At 53.0% G+C, this 22396-nt stretch overlaps 1 protein-coding gene across 1 annotated transcript in view; it reads right to left on the reverse strand.

Annotated features, from left to right (window-relative positions):
- The window catches only part of LOC113609496 (cadherin-4-like), a 541650-nt gene that overhangs the window by 28391 nt on the left and 490863 nt on the right, over positions 1-22396 (reverse strand). The window contains exon 7 of the mRNA XM_027086809.1: positions 12631-12803. Coding sequence (XP_026942610.1) covers positions 12631-12803 — 173 coding nt within the window. The remainder of the gene's footprint in view (positions 1-12630; positions 12804-22396) is intronic.

Below are 22396 nucleotides of genomic sequence, written 5' to 3' on the forward strand. Positions count from 1 at the left end.
ATCCAAAGACAAAGGAGAAGCCGCAACGAAACGGTAGGAGGGGCGCAATCACAATACAATCAAATCCCATAACTGCTGGGTGGGTGACTCACAAACTGGAGAACACTTATACCACGGAAGTCCACCCACTGGAGCCCCACATCAGGCTTCTGAACCTGGGGGTCCGGCAATGGGAGGAGGAATTCCTAGAGAATCAGACTTTGAAGGATAGCGGGATTTGACTGCAGGACTTCAACAGGACTGGGGGAAACAGAGACTCCACTCTCAGGGGGCACACATAAAGTAGTGTGTGCACCAGGACCCAGGGGAAGGAGCAGGGACCCCATAGGAGACTGAACCAGATCTACCTGCTAGTGTTGGAGGGTCTCCTGCAGAGGTGGGGGGTGGCTGTGGTTCACTGTGGGGACAAGGACACTGGCAGCAGAACTTCTGGGAAGTACTCCTTAGCGTGAGCCCTCCCAGAGTCCACCATTAGCCCCACCAAAGAGCAGGGTAGTCCAGTGCTGGGCCGCCTGAGGCCGAACAACCAACAGGGAGGGAACCCAGCCCCACACATCAGCAGACAAGCGGATTAAAGTTTTACTGAGCTCAGCCCACCAGAGCAACAGTCAGCTCTACCCACCACCGGTCCCTCCCATCAGGAAGCTTGCACAGGCCTCTTAGCCTCATCCACCAGAGGGCAGACAGCAGAAGCAAGAAGAACTACAATCCTGCAGCCTGTGGAACAAAAACCACATTCACAGAAAGATAGACAAGATGAAAAGGCAGAGGGCTATGTACCAGATGAAGGAACAAGATAAAACCCCAGAAAAACAACTAAATGAAGTGGAGATAGGCAACCTTCCAGAAAAGGAATTCAGAATCATGATAGTGAAGATGATCCAGGACCTCGGAAAAAGAATGGAGACAAAGATCAAGAAGATGCAAGAAATGTTTAACAAAGACCTAGAAGAACTGAAGAACGAACAAACAGAGATGAACAGTACAATAACCGAAATGAAAAATACACTAGAAGGAATCAATAGCAGAATAACTGAGGCAGAATAATGGATAAGTGGGGATTCCCTGGTGGTGCAGTGGTTGAGAGTCCGCCTGCCGATTCAGGGGACAGGGGTTCATGCCCCGGTCCAGGAGGATCCGACAGGCCATGGAGCGGCTGGGCCCGTGAGCCATGGCCGCTGAACCTGCATGTCCGGAGCCTGTGGTCCGCAACGGGAGAGGCCACAACAGTGAGAGGCCCGCATACCGCAAAAAAAAAAAAAACAAAAAAAACGGATAAGTGACCTGGAAGACAGAATGGTAGAATTCACTGCCGTGGAACAGAATAAAGAAAAAAGAATGAAAAGAAATGAAGACAGCCTAAGAGACCTCTGGGACAACATTAAATGCAACAACATTCGCATTATAGGGGGTCCCAGAAGGAGAAGAGAGAGAGAAAGGACCCGAGAAAATATCTGAAGAGATTATAGTCGAAAACTTCCCTAACATGGGAAAGGAAATAGCCACCCAAGTCCAGGAAGTGCAGAGAGTCTCATACAGGATAAACCCAGGGAGAAACACGCCAAGACACATAGTAATAAAATTGGCAAAAATTAAAGACAAAGAAAAATTATTGAAAGCAGCAAGGGAAAAACAACAAATAACATACAAGGGAACTCCCGTAAGGTAAACAGCTGATTTCTCAGCAGAAACTCTACAAGCCAGAAGGGAGTGGCATGACATACTTAAAGTGATGAAAGGGAAGAACCTACAACCAAGATTACTCTACCCGGCAAGGATCTCATTCAGATTCGATGGAGAAATCAAAAGCTTTACAGACAAGCAAAAGCTAAGAAAATTCAGCACCACCAAACCAGCTCTACAACAAATGCTAAAGGAACTTCTCTAAGTGGGAAACACAAGAGAAGAAAAGTACCTACAAAAACAAACCCAAAACAATTAAGAAAATGGTGATAGGAACATACATGTTGATAATTACCTTAAACGTGAATGGATTAAATGATCCAACCAAAAGATACAGGCTCGCTGAATGGATACAAAACACAAGATCCTTATATATGCTGTCTACAAGAAACCCACTTCAGACCTAGGGACACATACAGACTGAAAGTGAGGGGATGGGAAAAAGGTATTCCATGCAAATGGAAATCAAAAGAAAGCTGAGGAGCAATACTCATATCAGATAAAATAGACTTTAAAATAAAGACTGTTACAAGAGACAAGGAAGGACACTACATAATGATCAAGGGATCAATCCAAGAAGAAGATATAACGATTATAAATATACATGCACCCAACACAGCAGCACCTCAATACATAAGGCAACTGCTAACAGCTATAAAAGAGGAAATCGACAGTAACACAGTAATAGTGGGGGACTTGAACACCTCACTTACACCAATGGACAGATCATCCAAACAGAAAATTAATAAGGAAACACAAGCTTTAAATGACACAATAGACCAGATAGATTTAATTGATATTTATAGGACATTCCATCCAAAAACAGCAGATTACACTTTCTTCTCAAGTGCGCACAGAACATTCTCCAGGATATATCACATCTTGGGTCACAAATCAAGCCTCAGTAAATTTAAGAAAACCGAAATCATATCAAGCATCTTTTCTGACCACAACGCTATGAGATTAGAAATCAGTTACAGGGAAAAAAACATAAAAAACACAAACACATGGAGGCTAAACAATACACTACTAAATAACCAAGAGATCACTGAAGGAATCAAAGAGGAAATAAAAAAATACCTAGAGACAAATGACAATGAAAACACGACGATCCAAAACCTACGGGATGCAGCAAAAGCAGTTCTAAGAGGGAAGTTTATAGCAATGCAAGCCTACCTCAAGAAACAAGAAAAATCTCAAATAACCAATCTAAACTTACACCTAACGGAACTAGAGAAAGAAGAACAAACACAACCCAAAGTTAGCAAAAGGAAAGAAATCATAAAGATCAGAGCAGAAATAAATGAAATAGAAACAAAGAAAACAATAGCAAAGATCAATAAAACTGAAAGCTGGTTCTTTGAGAAGATAAACAAAATTGATAAAGCATTAGACAGACTCATCAAGAAAAAGAGGGAGAAGACTCAAATCAATAAAACTAGAAATGAAAAAGGAGAAGTTACAACAGACACCGCAGAAATACAAAGCATCCTAAGAGACTACTACAAGCAACTCTATGCCAATAAATTGGACAACCTGGAAGAAATGGACAAATTCTTAGAAAGGTATAACCTTCCAAGACTGAACCAGGAAGAAATAGAAAATATGAACAGACCAATCACAAGTACTGAAATTGAAACTGTGATTAAAAATCTTCCAACGAAGTCCAGGACTAGATGGCTTCACAGGTGAATTCTATCAAACATTTAGAGAAGCGCTAACACCCATCCTTCTCAAACTCTCCCAAAAAATTGCAGAGGAAGGAACACTCCCAACTCATTCTATGAGACCACCATCACCCTGATACCAAAACCAGACAAAGATACTACAAAAAAAGAAAATTACAGACCAATACCACTGATGAATGTAGATGCAAAAATCCTCAACAAAATACTAGCAAACAGAATCCAACAACACATTAAAAGGCTCATACACCATGGTCAAGTGGGATTTATGTCAGGGATGCAAGGATTCTTCAGTATATGCAAATCAATCAATGTGATACACCATATTAACAAACTGAAGAATAAAAACCATATGATCATCTCAATAGATGCAGAAAAAGCTTTTGACAAAATTCAACACACATTTATGATAAAAACTCTCCAGAAAGTGGGCACAGAGGGGACCTACCTCAACATAATGAAGGCCATATACGGCAAACCCACAGCAAACATCATTCTCAATGGTGAAAAACTGAGAGCATTTCCTCTAAGATCAGGAAAAAGACAAGGATGTCCTCTCGCCACTATTACTCAACATAGTTTTGGAAGTCCTAGCCACGGCAATCAGAGGAGAAAAAGAAATAAAATGAATACAAATTGGAAAAGAAGAAGTAAAACGGTCACTGTTTGCAGATGACATGATACTATACATAGAGAATCCTAAAGATGCCACCAGAAAACTACTAGAGCTAATCAATGAATTTGGTAAAAGTTGCAGGATACAAAATTAATGCACAGAAATCTCTTGCACTCCTATACACTAACAGTGAAAGATCAGAAAGAGAAATTAAGGAAACAATCCCATTTACCACTGCAACAAAAAAGAATAAAATACCTAGGAATAAACCTACCTAGGGAGACAAAAGACCTGTATGCAGAAAACTATAAGACACTGATGAAAGAAATTAAAGGTGATACAAACAGATGGAAAGATATACCATGCTCTTGGATTGGAAGAATCAATATTGTGAAATGACTCTACTACCCAAAGCAATCTACGGATTCAATGTAATCCCTATCAAATTACCAATGGCATTTTTTAAAGAACTAGAACAAAAAATCTTAAAATTTGTATGGAGACACAAAAGACCCGAATAGCCAAGGCAGTCTTGAGGGAAAAAAATGGAGCTGGAGGAATCAGACTCCCTGACTTCAGACTCTACTACAAAGCTACAGTAATCAAGACAGTATGGTACTGGCACAAAAAACAGAAATATAGATCAATGGAACAAGATAGAAAGCCCAGAGATAAACCCACACACCTATGGTCAACTAATCCATGACAAAGGAGGCAAAGATATACAATGGAGAAAAGGCAGTCTCCTCAATAAATGGTGCTGGGAAAACCGGACAGCTACATGTAAAAGAATGAAATTAGAACACTCCCTAACACCATACACAAAAGTAAACTCAAAATGGATTCGAGACCTAAGTGTAAGACCGGACACTATAAAACTCTTAGAGGAAAACATAGGAAGAACACCCTTTGACATAAATCACAGCAAGATCTTTTTTGATCCACCTCCTAGAGTAATGGAAATAAAAACAAAAATAAACAAATGAGACCTAATGAAACTTAAAAGCTTTTGCAAAGCAAAGGAAACTACAAACGAGATGAAAAGACAGCCCTCAGAATGGGAGAAAATATTTGCAGACGAATCAACAAAGGATTAATCTCCAAAATATAGAAACAGCTCATGCAGCTCAATGTTAAGAAAACAAACCCCATCCAAAAATGGGCAGAAGACCTAAAGAGACATTTCTCCAAAGACGACACACAGATGGCCAAGAGGCACATGAAAGGCTGCTCAACATCACTAATTATTAGAGAAATGCAAATCAAAACTACAATGAGGCATCACCTCACACCAGTTAGAATGGGCATCATCAGAAAATCTACAAACAACAAATGCTGGACAGGGTGTGGAGAACAGGGAACCCTCTTGCACTGTTGGTGGGAATGCAAATTGATACAGCCACTATGGAGAACAGTATGAAGGTTCCTTAAAAAACTGAATCTAGAACTACCATATGACCCAGCAATCACACTCCTGGGCATTTATCTGAAGAAAACCATAATTCCAAAAGACACGTGCACCCCAATGTTCATTGCAGCACTATTTACAATAGCCAGGTCATGGAAGCAACCTAAATGCCCATCGACAGACGAATGGATAAAGAAGATGTGGCACGTGTATACAATGGAATATCACTCAGCCATACAAAGGAACGAAATTGGGTCATTTGTAGAGACATGGATGAATCTAGAGACTGTCATACAAAGTAAGTCAGAAAGAGAAAAATTATCGTATATTAACGCATATATGTGGAACCTAGAAAAATGGTACAGGTGAACCGGTTTGCAAGGCAGAAATAGAGACACAGATGCAGAGAGCAAACGTATGGACAACAAGGGGGGAAAGTGGCACGGTGGGGTGGTGCTGTGATGGACTGGGAGATTGGGATTGACATATATACACTAATATGTATAAAATGGATAACTTACGAGAACCTGCTGTATAAAAAAATAAAATAAAATTCAAAAACAGAGAACTCAATATGAGATGGTGGTAATGTATAAGTAGATAAACAGAACAACAATGAAAGGAAACATAAACGGCATCTTGAACTTCCTTTCAGAATCCTAAAATGCACCTCTAAAAATAGGTATTTTATACCTAAATCCTTAGTTTATGTTATGTTTAATGTCCACTAAAGCGCAAAAATTAAATATCAAAATAAATAAATAAAATAAAAAGCCTTCCTCCGGGCCTTGATCCTTGGCCTTACTGCATTTCACGGTTTAGGCGAGGCCGGTGAGGGAGCCCTGCGGGAGCGGACTGCCTGGGGCTGTTTTCGGTGCTGCTCTAGCGCCGCCTGCTGGTGACTCCACAGACCACACTCAGCCTCCACCCCGACCTCCGACCAGCCCTGGGGAGTAGGGGCGTCACACCCTCCGCACTCTGCAGGTGACCACACTGAGTCTTTGGTGGGCCAGGTGGCTCCCTCAGGGTCCGGGCTGGTGAGCCGTGTGCCTGGGGCCTGGTGGTTGGAGGCTGGATCCCAGCAACCGGCTTCCTGGGACTAAGAGATGACCCTGGGCCCAGCTCTGGACCGGCCGGCGTTCCTCCTCCACCTTTGCTCTCCCTACCGACACGCCCACCCCAGTGGAGCGGGAAGGAGGTGGGTGGGGGAGTGGGCGGCCCGCTGAAGGATGGTTGGCGACAGCCGCTTGCCACCCGTGGGTGTACCGAGCAGGTGCCCCCGCCGGCCAGCCTGGGCCGCTGCCCAGCAGTACCCCCTGCTCCTGCCGGGTGCAGATCCCCTGAAGCCGGGCAGCGGTGGTGCCGAAGTGAGTTCATTAAAACGCGATTTGCCGTTTTCAAGTTCAAGAGGAGGGAAGAAAACCGCAAGCGGTGTCCCTGGGGTTTTCACTCACCTCCCCGCAGCTCAGCATTTAAATTTTGCAGAACATCCATCAATAATGCATCTGGCTGGCCTGCCCGAGAAAAGCATCAAAGATTCCCGCACCCTGCACGCGCTCAGCCCTCTCCACGCAGGGCCGCCGGGACACGCAGCCAGCGGGGCAGCTTGGACCCCACCGTCCCCACTGCTCCCGGGGCTGGGTCAGCCTGTGCCCAGTGCCGAGGGTCACTGCTGGGAGACAGAGCACACCAAGGGCCGGGCCTCCTGCTTGTGTCTGGTTCTCGTGTGCTCAGCCCTCGGGTGTCTGCCCAAGGCCCGAGAAGGTGACTGGGGACCCACGAGACGGGCCCTGGGGGAGGAGGAGCCCCAAGACTGATGACCTTGTTCACTCAAGTGCATCGAGACTTATCCCAAAAGGCTAAGGGAGTGTGGCCGCCGTGGAAAGCTGGCTGCAGGTCCTGGGAAGTTACATGTTACGACCTCAAGTCCACAGCTAGGCGTGCACCCGAGAGAACAGCAACAGGCGTTCAGGCAGGTGCTGTACCTGTGTTCGCAGCAGCACCTGTCACGGGGGAAGCAGCCCAAACACCCACCATCAGACGAGGGGACGAGCAAAGCGTGGCCTGTCTGTGCGGCGGAAAAGGAGGGACGCACTGACCCCGGCTACAATGTGGATGAACCTCGAAAACGCGGCGCTCAGCAAAAGCGGCCAGACCTGCAAAGGCCCTGGGGCAGGGGCTCACTGTGGCCAGCGAGCGGGGGAGCAGGCGCTGGAGGGTGGAGAGGGAGCAGGGGCCACGTGGACTCCACTCTGGGGAGATGGGCAGGCACAGGAGGGTTTGAGAAGGCAGCGACGACCGGATTGGCACGTGGACACGATCGCCTGGCTGCTGACTGAGGACAGACTGTAGGGCGGGGGCGGGGCTGGGAGAGCGCCTGGGCGGGCGCCATCCTGGTCTAAGCAGGAGGTGGCGGCAGCTCTGGCCCAGTGCCAGGGTGCGGGTGACATGTAAAAAAGGAAGAAACAGGGTACCTCGATGGGCCAGCCAGGTGAGTTTGCGGACAGACTCAGCGGGGAGGGGGTCCTGGCCACTGAAGGGTGTGGGGAAGCTGCATGCTGGGTCCTACACGTGTCGTCGACAGAGTGAACACGTAGGGACGCCCTTCGCTTCTGCCAGGAAGTACACATGCTCCCTTTCCTTGAGACGCACACTCAGCAGCTGGGCCTCCTTTCCACTGGCCACTCCAGGGTCCATGGACCATCTGAGATTCCCAAAGCCTGGACACGGATCCCCCCTCGTACTTGGGACAATTTTGAGGGGCATCCAAGTGGCGAGAAGTCAGACGGACTCACAGTGGGAGACGGTTCCCGCTTCAATTCTGGGCCAGGAAAAGCTCAGTCTGGGGCCAGTGTTATGGGAGGTTAACCCTCCTTATGGAGACCGAGAGAGGAAGGGGCAGGGGAAGAAGGGAGGGAGGGGGGAGGCCTAGGGTTCAGATCTCGGAAAGGACACGCTGGCTGGCGGAATCTCACACACCCCGCCTCCCCGCAACCCCCGCCCCAGCCAGCAGCCCAGCACAGGCTGAGGGCAGGGAGCCGCCTGCGTTCAAATGCCAGCCTTCCCTTCCCTGCTGTGTGACTCTGGGCAAGTTTCTTCCCTCTCTGTGCCTCGTCTTATCCATAAACAGAGACTACACTGAAGCACCTGGATTCCTGAGCAGAAAGAGGAGAGGCGGCGGCTGAGGCAGGAGGAGACCCCTGGGCATGTGTCCAGGTTTGGGACAAGCAGTGCTGTCCCCGCTGGAGCAGGGCCCTCATGGCAGCGGTGGCGCCAACAGCTACCACTTCTCGAGCAGCTTCGACGTACCAGGCACGGAGCCCAGCCTCAGGCCTGGCCCGGCCCCCCGAGCCTGTGGCAGGAGGGAACCCCCAGCAGAGGAGATAAGCCCACGTGGCGTCTCCCCTGCGCTGGGCTCTGCAGGAACTGGGCCGGTTCAGTGAGAGCAGAGGGAGTCAGGGAGGCCTCCCTGAGGAGGTGACGTCTGGTGAGAAGATGGAAAAGACCAGACGGCCGGAGAGGGGAGAGCTCAAGGCTGAAGGCTGCGTGGTCGGGGGCAGGCCACGGGGCGCCGGAGCCTCAGAGCGCTGGTCCTGCCCGCCACCCTCCCCCGCTCCCTCTGTCCGGGGCTGTCCTTTCCCGGGCTGGGCCCTCCCAGGCTGCCCACCCCAAGCCTAAGGGCTCGTGGCGCAGCGGGGAAAGTGGCCAGGAGGAGCGGCCAGCGGCTGTCTCACGATCATTGCAGCCCACGGTCCGCGGACGCACTAGTTAGTACAGACTTTCACTTGACCTGCCTGAGATCCAGCAACCACCTGCTCTGGGGGGAGGTGGGTGCACAGCTGGCGTGACTGGCCCAGCGGCCGCCCCAAAGGAGCGGCCAGGCCTCCGGGCGGGACTGAGCCGGGTGGAGGCCGGAGGACGCAGGGTGGAGCCAGGTGCCATCCGGCTGCTTCCGCCCACTCGGCGGGGCCGGTCCCTCTGGCGCCGGGCAGCCAGGTGCCGCGCCGGGGCGCAGGGCAAGGATGGGGAAGGAGGGTCACCGCTGGAGCCGGGAGGAAGGTCCACACGATTCTGCAGCGACCAAGAGCCTGAGACAGTGGGTGGCTCTGGAGGTCCTGGGTCTGCGTTAAGTGAGGGACGAGGCCACCAGGCTCCCTGAAGTGAGGGTGCACTGCCTGGCACACCCACCGGGATGTTCCCCGGCCTGCGGTGTCTGCGGAGCAGGTGTTCAGGTTCGCTCCCGGGGAAGGAGGGGCCTCCAGCGGCCGAGCGAGTGCTACGGCTTCCGCTCCAGGGCGCGTCGTGTCGCAGCGACAGCCCCGGCCGCTTGGTGCCGGTCACACTCACGGGACCTGATGGCTCGCCCAGCCGGGCAGGAACCTCGCACGTCATGTCCACCCGCCCGGCCAGCTCCCCGTGACCTGCAGGCCCGGCTCTCGGGGACCTTGCTGCCTGTCAGCCCCTCCCTGCCAGGTGCCGCTGTGGCATTGAGGAGGAGGGATCGCCCACCGGGCCCAGAGTGGGGTGGCCGCCCCAGGCTCGGTTGCCAGACGAGGCAAAAAAAAACCAGGGACCGTTCAGTTATATGTAACTTCACACACACAACTGACAATTTTTGGTATGAATAAGTCCCATGCAATATTTGGGACACACTTGCAGGAAACACGATCTGTGTTTGTCTGCAGCTCAGATCTAGCTGGGTGGCCTGTGTCTCACCTGGCAGGGTGGAGCCTCTCCTGGGGTGCCCCCTGGAAAGGGTTAAGAATCCAGGTTGCTGGGGGCCACGCCTCTCTTGAGACGCTGCAGCCCTGGGCAGTTGAGAGCCCCTGCAGCCCTGCCTGTCTCACCTGGAAAGAAATGCTACTACTGGAACTTCCCCCCAGGGCGGTTTCAAGGACTAAGATGTGATAACGTGCACTGTACAGTGCCTAGCCCGCACTGACCTCCCGTGGGGTCCCTGGGGCACCCCAGTGTCTAGAACAGGCTCTGCCCACGGCGGGAGCTCGGCACACGCTTACAAAAGAATGGAAAATGAGTAGCAGAAATGCCCACGAAACGTTGGTGGTATTCCTCCTCCCACTGCTCCTGGCTGTCTGTCCCTCCCTCCACACCTGCTGGTTTGTTCATAAATAAATGCGGCCTGCACTCCACCTGTTCAGGGAAGCAGGGGCGCGGCACCCAGAGCCGCCCTGCGTCTTCGGAACCGGCAGCTTCTCTGAGCTTTCTGAGGTGGGGCCTCTCCCTGCTCTGCAGACTTCCAGAAGGGTCCTCTGGGTGCTGCCCCTTTGTCCTCTAGACAGAGGCCCCAGAAATGCCTCTTTCCTTCTCCAAGGCCCAACATCACAGCCAGGCTCCCAGCAGAGCCGTGCAGCCGAGCTGCTCTTTATCTCTAACGGAGGTCCGGGTGCTCCGGGCCCGTGGGCTGGGTACCGCCTGCTCCCCGCCTCTCTGTTTCCTGAACTTGAAGTCCACACTCATCAAGCAATGAACAGAAGCTCCTTAGAGGTGGCGGAGGCCCGTTGAGGCTGTGCCGGGCAGCGCGCGGGGATCTGCCTGCGTGGGAGGAGGACAGGCCCCTCTGCTGCCGGGCTGGGGCCTGAGGCCGCTGGGATCTTGGACTTCTGGTCCCCAGAACTGTCAGAGGCTAATTTCCTTTGTTAGGACAGCCCTGGGACACGCGTACAACTCCCTTCCCGGGACAGAACAGGGACATCCCTGATGCTCCAGGCCCAGCCCCCACCCTCTGTGGACGGTGCGCGATGCTCTTTCTTTATAACCCATTCCGCTGCCTGAATTCGTTTATCTCGTGGGGACTAATCCCTCTTGCCTGTTTCTCCCTCTGCAGAGTGAGCCCCCCGCGAGCAGGGACACCACTCGCCCTGTGTGCTGCTGTCGGCCCCGACCCTCGGCAGCCTCTAGCGCAAAGTCAGCGCTCAGCGGGATCTGTGATCGCTCGGAACCAGTTAGACGTCTGGTGTGCAGCGTTCAGGAAAAGCGGGTCCTTAGTCCCAAAGAGAAGAAAATATGATTGATTCTATCAGCCTCCAAGGCTCAGAGCAAGGCCACCTCTTCTGAGAAGCCTCCCCTGATTTCTCCATAGTCAGCTCCATTCATCTCACAACACCACTTTGTGGACACAATCCACTGCCTACATACGTGATCCACTGCATATACACGTGATCTACCGCATATACACGCGATCCGCTGCAATACACACGATCCACCACAGGTACATGTGACCTACTGCATATGCACACACGACCCACTGCCTACACACGTGACCCGCTGCCTGCACACGCGATCCACTGCAGCACACGCACTTAGGTTCTGCTCCCCGCCCCTGGCCCTGGGGCAGCCACCGTCTAACCAGCTCCACATCCCCTATGCCTCACACAGCACTCTGTCCCCACATCTGCTAAGTGAGGAAGGAGCAGGCGGGGCACTTGCCTGTGTTCAGGGGTCACCGTGCCCAAGTTCAGCCTTGACCCTGGACCTCAGACAGGAATTGCCTTGGAGCAATGCTTCCAATGCTGACCATGGAGAAGGACGTGTGCATGCGTGTGCGAGAGCACGTGTGAGTGTCTGCATTCATGCACAGGCCCCGGTCATACCTCACTGCTCTCCCGAAAGGTGTGAAGACACCCTGAGTGAGGCTAGAGGCTGGAGAAACACTGTGGTACAGTCTTCTGGGGGCAATGGGGATGCCCTCCCTCCCGGGGCAGGTCAGGGACCCTGGGTGGGGAGAGACGGGGGATGGTTCGCCTCCCTGACGGCCCACCCCATGCGGCGTCACTCTCCCCTCCGAGGGACCACCTCCCTAGCTGAGGGCAGCAGGCTTCTAGAAGCTGGATGGAGCAGCTCCTCATTCCAAGGGCCAACTGCAGGGCCCTGTCCGGGCCGAGCAGGCGCCCATCACGGTCCCGGGGAGGGTCCTGGGGCCTTGCTGGATCCTCTGGGACGTAAGATGGAGGCCCCGGGTCCGCCCGAGGCCTGCTCTGAGCCCTGGGGTTCTGGCCCACCTGCCCCATCGCACAGCTCCACTGACACGGGTCCCAGAGACGTATTTACACTGTGCAGCTTCAGCCCCGCGGGGCACGGTCCCTGCCAAGCCTCGCCCAGGCGGGACCACGTGGCCCAGTGCCTGGAGACACCCTGCTGTGCCTAGTGGGAAAGGTCCCCCCGCCCCAGCAGCGGCGGCAGCACCAGCGCCCCCCGCCCCCCCACGGCGGCCTCCTCACCTCTCGGTCCAGGCCGGCCGCCACCGTCACAATGTCCCCTGTCTCGCTGTTGATGGTGAACATGTTCTGGGAGGGGCTCTGCGGGGTCTGGGTCACGATCCGGTAGCGCACCATCCCATTGGCCGTGGTGCCGTCGTCAGCGTCGCTGGCTGTGACGGTCATCACGTAGGTGCCTGGAACAGAGACGGCAGCGCACGTGGGACTCACCAACCACACCCACTGTGGGCCCGCGCCCGCACCCTGGCAGACGTCAGCCGGGACCATGTCTCCCCGGAGGCTGGACATGGTGTGAGTCCTTCCCCTCCCACGGGCTGGGGGCCTGCCAGGCCCTGGGAAGTGCCCCGTCCCTCCCAGCCCCACACACTCCTGCAGAACCACCGGCGGGTTTCTTGCCGAGCTCAAGTCTGCTCTGAAGTCATCAGCAGGCAGAGAGATGGAGGCCCTGGAGGAGGGGGAGCCGCCTGGGGACAGCGGAGCCAGCGATTCTGGCTCAGAGCCCAGCACTCTCCCTCCTGAGCCACACGGCCCAAGGCGCTGGCCGGCAGCGTTTGCCAAGGATCCAGATCCCACGTGGAGGACTGCACGGCCGCGACTCGGCACGCGGTAAAAAACAGGGCTGGGTGTACAGAAGGGGCACAACAGGCACTTGAGGAAGCTAAGTGAGAAGAGCCCCCTCGGGGGTGGGGGGAGCTGTGCACACGGGCACAGGGGCAGATGGAGTAGTAAATCCAGGGTGCGCGAGGACACGTGGTCACCTGCACCTCCGAGCCCGGGGCAGTGAGCCGCCCACGCCATTTCCCATCCACACGCCAGGGTTGAGGTCCGCAGGGGACGCTCCGGCAAGGTCCCCTGACTCCTGAGAGCGGCACGTGGGGCTCCTACTGGCATCCTCCTTTCCCCACAGCGGTAGGCCCTGGTTGGACAACACACCCCTCCCCTGGCCACAGTGATCGGGTCCACGGTGGGCATCTTACTCTGTCAGGGCCTGTGATCAAGGTGGAGGTGCTCGCAGGGTTACTGGGAAACCAGCGTACTGTCCCTGCTGCTGGCCTCGGCTGGGTCAGCGTGTGAGGTTGGGGCTGTGGTCACTTTGTGCCACAAGGAAGGAGAGTGAAGGACAGGGCCATCTCGGAGGAAACAAAACCAAGAGGGGCTCTGGTGAGCACCGCCTACCGGGCAGCCCCTGGGTCAAGCGGCACCTGAAGCTGTTGCCTCCATGCTTAAAACAATTAGGGCTTCTTTTATAAAGCGGTTTTAGGCTCACAGCACATCGAGGAGACGGTACCTTACAGACTCTGTACCTGAACCGATAGATTCCCCTTCTTGCCTCACGTCATTTCAGTTTGAGCTTTCGTCGCCTGCAACCCAGAGCTCTGACTGGCACGGGCGCCCGGCCCTGTGAGCGCCCCTGGAGCCAGGCATGGGGCCCTAGTCCTGAGCTGCGTGTCCTTCGCTCAGCTCTATGTTCCCAGGGCCCACGGGGGGAAGGAGTGTGGGCACCATCCTCTTGGGGGCGCTGGCTTAAGCTGAGACTGAACTGGGCTTGGGGCTTGGCTGTGCAGCCGGGCCTCCAGGCCTGCTGGGATCCAAGGTGGTGACGGGTGGGTGTTTTAGTCATCAAACATGCACTGGGCAACCTGCTCTGGACCGGCATGGTGCTAGGAACTGGGCAGACAGTGGTGGAGACCCTTGCGTGGTCCGGGCAGGGAGCCTTTTCCAAATCCTACCAGTGTTCTGGCTGCGCGGATGTGTGTGCAGAACAGGTCCTCCTGCCTTCCCGCGTCCAGCCCCACCGCAAGCAGCGAGGGCCTGACTGGGAACTGGCTTTAGCTTTCAGCTTTTACTGAATAAAAGCTTCTCAAAGCAAATGCATTCGATACAACAGAAAGGAGAGCAAACAGGGACAGGAAAGTGGAAATCTGTCTACAGGGCACAGGTTTTCTATTCTCATCCACCAATCAGAGAGGAATGGGCCCAGGACCAGACTTTTCACACTGAAGAGACGGGAAGTCCCAGCCTGGGTGGGGCGGGACGCTGCAGGACGCGAGGGCCCAGGAGCTCCAGGCCTGCAGCGCCTCCCTCCCCTGACTTGTTCAATCCACAGATTTACATAGTTTTTATCAAAATGTAATTCATGCATCAGAAAATTCACCCTTTTAAAGTGCACAAGTCAGTGCAATTGTCAATAGAGCGTATCTAACTCCAGAACATTCTGTCACCCCCAAAGAAACCTGTATCCGTTAAGAGTCGCTCCCAGGACTTCCCTGGTGGTCCAGTAGGTAAAATTCCACACTCCCAGTGCAGGGGGCCTGGGTTCGATCCCAGGTCGGGGAACTAGATCCTGCATGCCTGCCGCAACTAAGAGTCCGCATGCTGCAACTAAGAAGTCTGCATACCACATGCTGCAACGAGGGTCCTGCGTGCCGCAACTAAGACCCGGCACAGCATGCACGCATGAATGAATGAATGAATGAATGAGCTGCTCCCTCCTCCTCCCCAGCCCCCAGCAATGCTCATCTACCTTCTGTCTCCAGATTGGCGTTTTCTGAACACAGCTCATAAACGGGATCATATACTATGCGGCCTTTGTGTCTGGCGTCTTTCGAGGAGCCTAACGTTTTCAAGGTTCACTCCTTTTTATGGCTGAATGACATTCCAGTGTGCGGGGCTACTCAGCCCACAATTACTGAGTGAGCACTTGCTGTGTGCAGACACCAGGCTCTGTGCTCAGGACGTAGGAAGAGAACAAGCAGATGAGGTCCCACCCCGAACATGCCAGTGAGGACAGAGAACAAACAGGGAGACACAGATCATCGCCAGCTGCAATAAGTCCTTGGAAGGGGGAAGAACGCTAGCATGAATGAATATGTAGAATAATGAGGTACGTGGGGTGCTACGGAGGAAGCAGGGATGACCTGAGAGATGGGGGTGGTGGGGTAGGGAGGGGACGGGGGGTACTCTGGGCAGGAGGCCAAGGCCCTGGGGCAGAGAAGAGCTCCAAACGCTTGAGGAACCGGGGAAAGGGGGCATGTGATGGGGCTGGAGGTGGGCTGGGCCCACGGCGAGGATTCTGGACTTTATTCTAAGACCACAGGGCAGTATTTTCATCAGGAGAGCAGGTCAAATTTATGTTTTGAAGACACGCAGAGAACACAGACTGCATGCAGCCAGGAGTGCGGGGGGCGAGGGTTGGTAGTGAGAACGCTAACTCATTTACCGGATTTCATGGAGAACTGGTTGCAGGCAGACCAAGATGTTGCAAACCCACTAGGACATTTATTCATTCATTCAACACGTCTTTATTAAGTGTCTTCTAGGGGAAAAAATATGGAACTTCAGTGTTTTGAGAACCTCAGGAAAAACATTCATCAAACACACCCACCTAACTTCACGCAATGGCTATTCTCAAACAGTGTGCAAACCCAATTTATTTTATTTTATTTTATGTATTTTTGGCTGCATTGGGTCTTCGTTGCTGTGTGTGGGCTTTCTCTAGTTGCAGCGAGGGGGGCTACTCTTTGTTGCAGTGCATGGGCTTTTCATTGCAGTGGCTTCTCTTGTTATGGAACATGGGCTCTAGGCATGCGGGCTTCAGTAGTTGTGGCATGTGGTCTCAGTAGTTGTGGTTTGCTGGCTCTAGAGCACAGGCTCAGTAGTTGTGGCGCACAGGCTTAGTTGCTCCACGGCCATGTGGGATCTTCCCAGACCAGGGCTCGAACCCGTGTCCCCTGCATTGGCAGGCGGATTCTTAACCACTGTGCCACCAGGCAAGCCCTGTAAACCCAATTTTAATGAATTTAATTATCAGTAGCATTTCCCCAGAGGCATTAAGTATTTAAAAGAAATCCAGGAGGTTCTGTTTTTAGCAAATGGTGGACAATGTTATTTTAAACCGATCTTCCTCCTGAGGAAAACTAGAAAAACCGGACCCAACGTGAAATACAAACATCTCATTGAGGGCACTAGAGAGATACAGTGACACAGACTCAGGGAGGGTGGGGCAGGCCGGAAGGGAGAGCCCGAGACTGGGGGCCATCTTTCCTCTCAAGACATTTGCTGATTCCAGGGACTTCCTTGGCGGTACAGTGGTTAAGACTCCGTGCTCCCAATGGGGCCTGGGTTTGATCCCTGGCTGGGGAACTAAGATCCCACACGCCACAACTAAAGATCCTGCACGCGGCCACGAAGATCCCACGTGCCGCAACTACGACCTGGCACGGCCAAATAAATAAATAAATATTAAAAAAAGAGACATTTGCTGATTCCAAATCGGCTTCTGACAGCTGAAGAGCTTTCAACAGACTGATGGGAATGGGGGTAAAAACACTGCGCTTAGGGCCTGCCATATGAGGGTGGAGCCTGGAAAATGCTCGAGTCTTTGGGTTGGACCCGGAAGGGCAGCGCGCTGGGAGTGAGGGCGAACAGGAAAGGAACCGTCCTAGCCGACGGGGGCACAGCTCTATTAAGGTGACTTAGGCTCTGATATCTGAGGTTACCAGACTCCCGTCAGGAGCGAAAGCACATCCTTCGTAGACAAAGGTAACATCTTACCCTCAAGTCACCTCTACAACTTCATACACAAGGCACAGTACGTCACGAACCAGGCACACAAGAAGACAAAACCTGACTGAAAACAGAGACAAAGAACTGACCAGGACCAGAGCAGGGAGATTCCAATAACAGAGTCATCAGATACAGATTAAAAGCAATCAGCCAGAGAAGCTGAAGCACACCCCCAGATATTCACATGGGACGCCCCGTTCTAGGCCCCCACTACCAGCCCCCACCAAGGCACACCTGAGCCCCCTTCTCTACCATGAAGCTCCCCGGTCCTCTGCCCGCCTTCGAGTCTCTGCCTGTGATGGTGGCTGGTGACCCCCCTGCTCTGAACACACAGCCTCTGCTGGTTCCCACTGGCTGGTCTTCATTTATTTCCACGTTACTGTTGGAAAAACTGGGTGAGGGACTCGCTCTGTCCTTTGCTGCACAAGCACGTGTGGGTCAACAATGGTCTCAAATAAAAAAAAAAGTCCCACCTGCGAAGCTCACATCTAGCGGTGCACATAAACAAGGAGCGTGATCAATTAGTACGCGACACCGAACGTCTGACAACTGGGTGTTGGCTAAACAAATCGTGGTACATTCCCACGACGGAACTGTTTAAAGCCAGAATATTTCGTGACGCTTGAAATGTTCACGATATACAGCAAAACGGAAAACAATCCAGTTTCTAAACTGTGTTGTTTAATATAACAACATATTCGTGCAGGGAGATAAGACCAGAGGGATCTTTGACGAACATGCTCATGGCAATCTCTGCGTGGCAGGCAAGATGGGAGACTGTGATGTTTTTCTTTGTGATTTTCTCTGTGTCTCTCAAGTTTCCTCCAAAGATTATCACTTGATTAACAGAAGGTAAAATGTTACTTAAAAAAAGAAATAAGGCAACTGATGGGACTTTTTCTTCAGCCTTAATCACAATTTGGTTTCTTTCAAGAAAGATTCTGGAAACCTGGCTGGTCCATGGCCACCACTCCGTGGTCAGGTGACCCATGCATGCCCAAGTGCTCTGAGCCCAAAGGCCAACGGGCAGGGTTGCCATGGAAACAAACCCAGATGAAATATAAATGTGCAGGGCCCTGGAACTGAGCAAGGGCTCCGTGATTTTCACTTCCTTCCTAGAAGAAGAGAGTGGGGCGGAGGCAGAAGGAACTCCTTTTTGAGACCTGGAGAGCTGCCTGGGGGAGGTGGCCTCCACTCACTGTCTGGGCACTCGACGATGCCTGCTGATCTGGGGGCCAGGCCCTGCCCTGGTGGCACCCTGCTTCTGCCCCCTTGCCCATGTCCTGTGCCTCAGTCTCCCCCTTACACTTGAGGGTGCCCCTTCCCGAACCCTCCAGCAAGTGTTCAGTGGCCACACCACGTCTCGGGGTGTGAGCAGGGCCGGCCTCCGCGTGTCTGGGAAAGCGTGACCCTGGCATCAAGGTCCCCCTGATCCTCTCGCCTTCTCCAGTGGGGGCGGGTCTGGTCCACAGGCAGCCGTGAGCGCCCAGCAGCCGCAATGCCATGGCACACCTGGGCTGCCCACAGGAGGGAGGGAGCGATTCAGCCGCGTCACCCAGCTAAGCGCTCTGCCAGGAACCACTTACTGCAGCAGCATCGGTAGTAACTGGAGAGTTAGGTCTCGCCCCCATCACCTGGGCTGTGAGAACGAGGAGAAAATCATCCTTCTAGGGCTTTCTCTGGAGGCCTCGTTGGGCCTCTCCCCCTAGTAGAGAGGCCTGCATTTTTCTTAACGAAACTGAACATCACTCTGTATTTTCCTCTGAGAGGGCATGCTGTCCGCTGCCCGAGACTCCGGACATCTCTTCATACATCGCGCAGCAGGAAAAGGGGGAGAAGGCAAACTCTTGGTTCTTCTGAGGAGTTCGTGTACAAACGCTGCCATGCGCCTTAAAGGATTAATTTCACAAACCTTAAATTGCAGTTTAATTTGAAAACGAATTCAGCTCCATAATTGGCTTTCCGCTCAAATCACTGAGGCTAAAGATTTAAATTCTCAACACGCAGATGACTTTCAAGTATCTGGCGCCATCTGTGCATCAGTCCGTGGCGTTAATCTCGGGGGACTCCGCCAGCACAGAGACACAAGAAATAAATAACCGGGGCCCGCTAATAATCTATTTAAGCAGAAACTGCATTACACAGATGAAGGTTTCTTTGACTTCATTTGCAGCACGTAGATTTCTCTATTTAATATTTTAAAGCATATTAATTTAAAAATTTATAATATAGGCCCTCACACAGTTACAAGGGGTTAGGGAAAGCACAAATTCCAACTAGAGCCCTTTTGTTAAAAAATAGTCAACACACTTGAAAGGCTTGAGAGATGCCAGGAGACTGGTCAGGCTGCCTCTGGGCAGGAGGTGACACCGTGAATCCCATTTCCAGCTGGAGAAGCCTGTCGGAAAGGGCGTGGACCCATGGCTGCTGCAGAGGGAAGGGGGCTCCAGTTATGAGGACGTAGCCCCGATGATCTTGAGCATGTAGCCCACAGGCCTCCTGGAGCCTGAGGATTGTAATGTGAACGCCTGTGACCCCACCCTGTTACTTCACCATTAACCAATCAGAGGATTTTGCACGAGCTGATCACGTACCCGGGGACCGCCAACTCCCTTACCTGGCCTTTAAAAACGCTCTGCTGAAACCCTCTGGGGAGTGCGGGGTTTCTGAGCACAAGCCACCCGTTCTCCTTGTTTGGAGCTGTTTCAGGAAACACCTGCACTCTCCTTCACCACAACCTCGTGTCACTAGGTTGTACCGTGTGGGCGAGCGGACCCGAGTTTGGTTTGGTAACACCTGTCACTGGCTGTGTCCTTACTTACCTGTTCTGCGCCTTCGTTCCCTCATCTCCAAGGTGCCTGTGTCACAGGACTGTCAGGTTGCAGTAGGTTATCCCATCGGGAGGCCTGAGGACAGGACCCAGCATCTGGAGGCCCTTGGTCAGTGCTGTGTTTCTGCGATGGCTGCATAATCAAAGCTTCAGCGGAAGGTGCGCCCCTTGCAGGGGGAGCCTGAGGCCTCCTGCAGAGACGTGGGGCCTCCCCACTGCCCCGAGTCAGGTTCAGGAGCTCAGGAAGAGCAGAGGGACAAGGCAGTCGGGGCTCACAAGCTTCAGGTCAGGGAGCCCAGTTGTTTTTATTTATTTTTTATTATTTTTTAAATTATTTATTTGGCTGCTTGGGTCTTCGTTGCCGTGCACGGGCTTTCTCTAGTTGTGGCGAGCGGGAGCTACTCTTTGTTGTGGTGTATGGGCTTCTCATCGCGGTGGCTTCTCTTGTTGCGGAGCACAGGCTCTAGGCACGTCGGCTTCTGCAGTTGTGGCTTGTGGGCTCTAGAGCTCAGACTCAGTAGTTGGGGCGGACGGGCTTAGTTGCTCCACGGCATGTGGGATCTTCCCGGACCAGGGCTTGAACCTGTGTTCCCTGCATTGGCAGGTGGATTCTTAACCACTGCACCACCAGGGAAGGCCCCCCAGCTGCTGTTTTTAATCTGTTGTTTCCTCTTCTCAAAGGAGCAGAACACAGCCTTTTATTTTATTCATTTATTTTTAACATCTTTATTGGAGTATAATTGCTTTACAATGGTGTATTAGTTTCTGCTGTATAACAAAGTGAATCAGCTATATGTATACATATATCCCCATTCCCCTCCCTCTTGCATCTCCCTCCCACCCTCCCTATCCCACCCCTCTAGGTGGTCACAAAGCACCGAGCTGATCTCCCTGTGCTATGCGGCTGCTTCCCACTAGCTATCTGTTTTACATTTGGTAGCGTATATATGTCCATGCCACTCTCTCACTTCGTCCCAGCTTACCCCTCCCCCTCCCCGTGTCCTCAAGTCCATTCTCTACACCTGCATCTTTATTCCTGTCCTGCCCCTAGGTTCTTGAGAATCATTTTGTTTTAAGATTCCATATATATATGTTAGCGTACGGTATTCGTTTTTCTCTTTCTGACTTATTTCACTCAGAACTCAGCCTTTTAAGATGTGCTTGCACCCCGGAGGGTCACCCCGAGGGGCAGGAGGGCTCTTGCTTCTGATGAAGAAAGCCGCCCTAGGGGAGGGCTTCCCAGGGTCTCAACATCCACCCTGCAGTGCTGCCCCTGGATCCAGCTCTGGGAACAGGACTCGGGTCCAGGGTGAGTGGGCACCTGATGGGGAAGCCGGCACCTGGATGGGCTCCCGCAGCCCCTCGGGGCCCCACCTTCTCCTCTGGGGCGCCCTCTGCTGCTGGGTGCTGGCTGGTCAAGGCCTGGCTGTGGCCTCACCCTGGGTTGGCCCCTCCCCCTCCCCTCTCCTGTGCATCCTCCCTCCCGCCTCCCAGATGCTTCCGGGATCCAGCAGATCCCTGAGAGGCACGTGCACCCAAACCTCCCCATCAGCCCTGGGGACAGGAGCCCAGCCCAGGCTGGGAAACTGCCACTGTTCAGACGTGGCCAATGGGGAGCTCGTGATGATTCAGAAGAACGCATGTCTGAGGTCTAGCCTGGCCATCAGGGAGACCAGCTGGGTGGCCCGAGGGACGCTGGAACGTAACATAAAGGACAGCTGGTTTTAAGTGAGTCTTATGGTTCAATCTGAGGTTCAACCTGACAATGTACTTGCTGGAGTTGGGAAAATGAACTAATATTTTGAGTAAGAACGTTTAACAATGTTAATAAGTTAATACCCGTTAATATTAATAACACGATTAACGATAGCACAGGTGTCGGGAGCCTCAGGTGGGCGCCCTCAGCTGACTCCAGGAGGTGGGCGCTACCATTACTTCCATTTAACGATGAGACAGAGGGAGTAGCTGGCAGAGGCCCCGCCACGCTGCATGCTGGCCACACGGTGGCCGGCCGCCTGGATTCTGAGAAGCGTGGCTGAGTGCCACGCGACGCCACCTGCCAAGTGCACAGTCCACCTGGGGAGGACACAGGCGACAGCCAGGGTCTGAACACTTAACGCGCCGTCCCAACAGCCTTCGACTCCGCCCCACGTCAAGGCTTCCCATGGAGCCGCAGTCACCCAGGCAGTGCGGGGCTGGCAGAGGGACAGACACGCAGATCAACGGATAGAAGCAGAGAACCCAGGAACAGACCCACAAATAGGCCCAACTGAGTTCTGACAAAAGTACAAACGCAGCTCAATGAAAGCCGTTCCAACAAGCGGTGCAGGAGTGCCTGGGCGTCCGCGAGCAGAGAAACGACCCGGACGCGGA

This window comes from Aethalodelphis obliquidens, unplaced genomic scaffold (genome assembly GCF_003676395.1).
Source record: "Aethalodelphis obliquidens isolate GAN/ISIS:26980383/991018 unplaced genomic scaffold, ASM367639v1 scaffold57, whole genome shotgun sequence".
In the NCBI taxonomy this organism is placed as follows: Eukaryota; Metazoa; Chordata; class Mammalia; order Artiodactyla; family Delphinidae; genus Aethalodelphis; species Aethalodelphis obliquidens.